General features: G+C 38.1%; 1 protein-coding gene across 1 annotated transcript in view; it reads left to right on the forward strand.

The window, feature by feature from the left end:
- The window catches only part of LOC103749329 (amine sulfotransferase), a 28,039-nt gene that overhangs the window by 19,293 nt on the left and 4,081 nt on the right, over positions 1–4,665 (forward strand). Inside the window, exons 4-5 of the mRNA XM_029555586.1 lie at positions 887–1,061; positions 2,520–2,614. Of these exons, the coding sequence (XP_029411446.1) occupies positions 887–1,061; positions 2,520–2,614 (270 nt within the window). The remainder of the gene's footprint in view (positions 1–886; positions 1,062–2,519; positions 2,615–4,665) is intronic.

The raw sequence follows: 4,665 nt of genomic DNA on the forward strand, positions 1-4,665 counted from the left end.
TCTTAATGTGTTCTACACATTTTTCTTGTCAGTTTGTCTTATATCACGTCTCTGTGTTAACTTACTTTAACTCATACATGTTTTTCTCCTGTTTTATGACTTTTTTGTATTTTATGGTCCATTTTGATTAACAGATTTCTTAATTTTAATGCCAACAAATCAAATGATTTGTCTTTTCCTTTTTTTTTTTTTTTCTTGGGACAGGTCTCCTTGTAGCCCCAGCTGGCTTGGAACTCACTATGTAGACCAGGCTGGCCTTGAACTCACAGAGATCTGCCTGCCTCTGCCTCCCACTTGCTGGGATTAAAAGGGTGCGCCACCGCACCCGGCATAAGAGTTTTCTTTTAACTAAATTCTTAAGAAATCTTTTCCTGCTTTAAGACGAGGAATATGTTCTTCTGGGTTTGTTGTTGCTTCTGTTGTTGTTTGTCTGGTTTGTTTGCCTTGCTTTCTTTTTTTGGAGTCTTACTCTACAAACAAGATTGGTCTTGAGTTCTTTATCCTCCTGCCCAGCCTCCCAGGTGCTGGGATTATAGGCGTGGGTGGCCACCCCTGTTTACTCTTTTTACGTGTGAATCTTTGTACTACTTACCTTTAATCCATCTGTAAATGATTTTTCTGAATAGTATGAAAGAAAAGCCCATTTTCTTTGAAAATTATATATGGATTACTAGTTGATCGGTACGACAATTAGTTCTTCCTTTTCCCACATATCGCCTGTGCTGCCTTATTAATGCATCGTATATCACATAATACTCATGGTGGATAAATTGATCCTCAGGACAAATTAATTTGTAATATTTATGAATATTCCAAATAATATCACCTTCAGAAAACTGTTCTGATGAAATATTATGAAATTGTTTACAAGAACTTGTAAGAATAGCCAAGATTTGTTGAAACAAATGATTTCATAATTCTTGTCTGTCTGCAGATTCTTTACATCTACAGAAACCCTAAAGATGTTCTGACCTCCTATTTCCACTTTTCAAATTTGATGGTTGTACTTCAAGCAACAGATTCCATAGGAAATTTTATGGAAAGGTTTCTAGATGGAGAAGGTAACTGAGCTCTTTGTCCCAGACACATCTGTACTAAACCAGTTGTCATTTAGCCAAATATTCAAACTTACAGAACAAAAATTTTAAGTATTTTATAGGTAAGTGCACTAATGTCATGTAATGCCCGTGGAGGACAGAAGGGGCTGTCCAGTCCCCTGGAACTGGAGTTAGGACAGTTGTCAGCTGCCATGTGGGTGCTGGGATTTGAACCCGGGTCTTCTGCAAGAACAACTAGTGTTCTTAACCACTGAGCCATCTCTCCAGCCCTAATTATTTTTATTTTTATGTATGAGTGTATTGTCTGCATATGTAAGGGCTTTACCTGTGTTGTACACTGCCTGCAGAGATCAGAAGAGGGAGTCAGAGCCTCTGGAACTGGAGCTATGGATGGTGACTAGCCTCCATGTGGGTGCTGGAACCTCTGCAAAAACAGCCAGTGCTCTTAACTGCTGAGCCATGTCTCCAGCCCCATACTGAGCATAATTTAAAGAGATGGAGTATGACAGTGCACTGCATATCAATAGTGACAATTATACATCAACTCCACCTGCCATCCAGTGACTCTTTTTATATTGCCAGGACCACTTGAGGACCAAGTGTGCAGAAGCATATCAGTTAAGAATATGTTGGCTTACAGATATTCCATCAGTTCTTTCCAGCTAGTGGCATAGGCACAATCATGCATTCCAGCTTAGCTAATGTTAAGGGCAAGTGTGCGTTCTGCATGGGCCCATGGGAGGCCTTGCAGGGCAGCTGCAGAATTGTTCATTTCACTCCCGAAGAGCTTGATTAATGCAAGAGACTTGCAGAGTGTGGAATGAAGATCTCACTCGTTTGTAAGATTACCTTCAGATTCTGTGTTATTGTAGACAGCAAATGTTGCCTCCCAGACGTCTTAGAGAACAAAAGGAGAAATGCAGATATGTTTTTAGTGGAAAAAAAGGAAAATGAAGCCACGTGGCTTGAAGTCATCTTCAGACATAGATTCTTGAGCTTCTTATTTCTGTATTGCTGCCTTCCTACATGCACCATAACTTAAAAAAAATTTTTTTGATAATTTTTATTTTATGTGTATGAGCGTTATGCTTGCATGTCAGTAAGTGTGCCATGTCGTGCAATGCCCATGGTGGACAAAAGAGGCTGCTGGATCCCCCAGAACTGGAGTCAGGGACAGTTGTTAGCTGCCATGTGGGTGCTGGGACTCGAACCTGGGTCTTCTGCAATAACTTTCAGTTTTCCTAACCGCTGAACCATCTCACCAGCCCAGTGTACCATAGCTTTAGACAGGCAGGTTTCTATGACTGTTATGTTCCCCAAAGCACTAAATATTTTAAATAGCAATATAGGTGTTCCATGTGTTGTTTTTTCTGAAAATTCCAAACCAGAGAGGAAAGAACAGAGTTTTCTGCTCACCATGTGTGACACCTTGGCCTTCTTACTCATTAACTCTCCTCTCAGTGGTAGGAAGCCGTTGGTTTGATCACATCAGAGGCTGGTATGAGCACAGACATGACTTCAATATTCTGTTCATGAGTTATGAAGACCTGAAGAAGGTAAGATGACAAAGCCATATTTTTAATTTATTTCTTTTACATCGTTCTTTTCATGATTTTCAACACACTGTTTGTTATCTTCATGCTTAACTCCTCCTCGGGCTTTTTGTTGAAAATTTCTAATGTCCTGCCTCTGCTCTTCCACAGGGTCCTCTTCTCATGTACACTCATCTTTTGTTATTCCTTCACTATATAACAACCTGTGTCAATAATGACAACCTCAAATAACTACAGCAGCAATCATTTTATCAATCCTTATTATCACACATTAGTTCCATACATTAGTGGGATTTGGTATGATATTTTCACACATGAATAGAGTATGCACTGATTGTATCCAGTCACTTTCCTACACTGCTACCCTTATCTTTTCCTAAGAACCTTTTCCAAACATGAGTATGCTTCAGGTTTCTACATGTATGAGAGAACATGTTAAATTGATTTCTCTGTGCCTGGCTTATTTCACTTAACCTAATATCCTCAGGTTCATCCATTTTCCTGCAGAAGACAGGTTTTCACTTATTTCATTTTTCTTTATGACTGAATAATATTCCATTTTGTGTTATACACAGCTATATATCATATGCAATATATATTCATAAATTCTTTACCCATCCTTCTGTTGAACACCTAGACTGAATCCATACAGGCAACTGTAAGTGTACAGTCGTAAACGTTCACTGATAACAAGGGTTTTGAATGCTGACTTCATTTCTGTTGTCTGTATGGTCAGGAATGGAAGAGGTGGATCACAATGTGATCCACCCTTTTAGATACTTGAAGAAGAGCCATTTAACTTTCTGTAGTGACTCTACTTGATGACGGACATCAGGGAGTGGTGAGGCAAAAAGCCACTGCTAAAATGTGGACAATTAGAGCCACATATAAGGGTCAGACCTGTGGTGCAAGTTCTTCCTATTTCTAAAATCTTGGAGGATGTCTCTCATGTCTATTTATAGAATGTTTTTGTGTTGCCCGCAATTCAACATCTCTTAACATATTGTATAAATTTAACAAAACAGTCAAAGTTCACTGCTTTCTGATCGCTTATTGACACATTGATTCATTAGTATAATTTATTCATTTATGAAGTTTTAGCAAAAGATTATGTGACAGGAACCAAATCAGTAGTCAAAGCAAACTGTTTATAGAGAGATTACATGAGCTAACTAGGAGGACAAAGAGTCAAGAAGAAAATATATACAATGGGGAACCCATGTATGTCCTGTCTAGCAAGATGGCTCAGTGGGTAAAGGTGTTTGCCATTGGTTCATATTGCTGTATTTATGTTATAATCTCAAGGAGTTGATAACCATGATTTGAAGTAGTACTTGAGACCAGCAAGATTATTCAGCAGGTAGAGGTGCTGCCAAGCCTGATCACCTAAGCCCAATCTTTAAGACCCACATGGGGAAGAGAATAACCACCACAAAGTTGTCCTCTGACCTCCACATATATGTCGTTGTCCATTCATACCCTCCATGCTACATAAAATGCAATGAAGTAATATTTGAAATCAGGAATTGTGAATCCTCTAAATTTAATCTTCTTTTCCAGGAATGTTTGGCTGTTCAGGTCTCTGAGATCTCATTTGAATATTTTGGTGGAGTTTTTCTTTTTTCTTTTTTTTTTTTTTTCAAAAACGAAAAGTCACTGGGTTCTTAAAAAGGATGGCATTGACTCTTGGATCATCTTAAAATAACTGTCTTTCAACTCACTTGTGAGACATATTGTTCTGTGTATTCATGTTTCCTTTTTTTTTCATCATGGTTTTGTTGATTTCATGAGACCTTTGTTGAGCTTATCCCTAAGATGTTGATGTGGATTTTTTCTTATCTTGCTTTAAAATTGCTCACTATTAGTATTTAGAAGTTTAATTGATACCTGTGTGTTGATTTTGATTCTGTATCCTACAATTTTGTAAAATCTCATTGCTCTAACTTATTTTTTTTGGTTTTGTTCCATATATATATATATATATATATATATATAGAGAGAGAGAGAGAGAGAGAGAGAGAGAGAGTGTGTGTGTGGGGGGGATCGTGTGTGTG

Source organism: Nannospalax galili, unplaced genomic scaffold (assembly GCF_000622305.1).
Source record: "Nannospalax galili isolate Female #2095 unplaced genomic scaffold, S.galili_v1.0 scaffold546, whole genome shotgun sequence".
Taxonomy (NCBI): Eukaryota; Metazoa; Chordata; class Mammalia; order Rodentia; family Spalacidae; genus Nannospalax; species Nannospalax galili.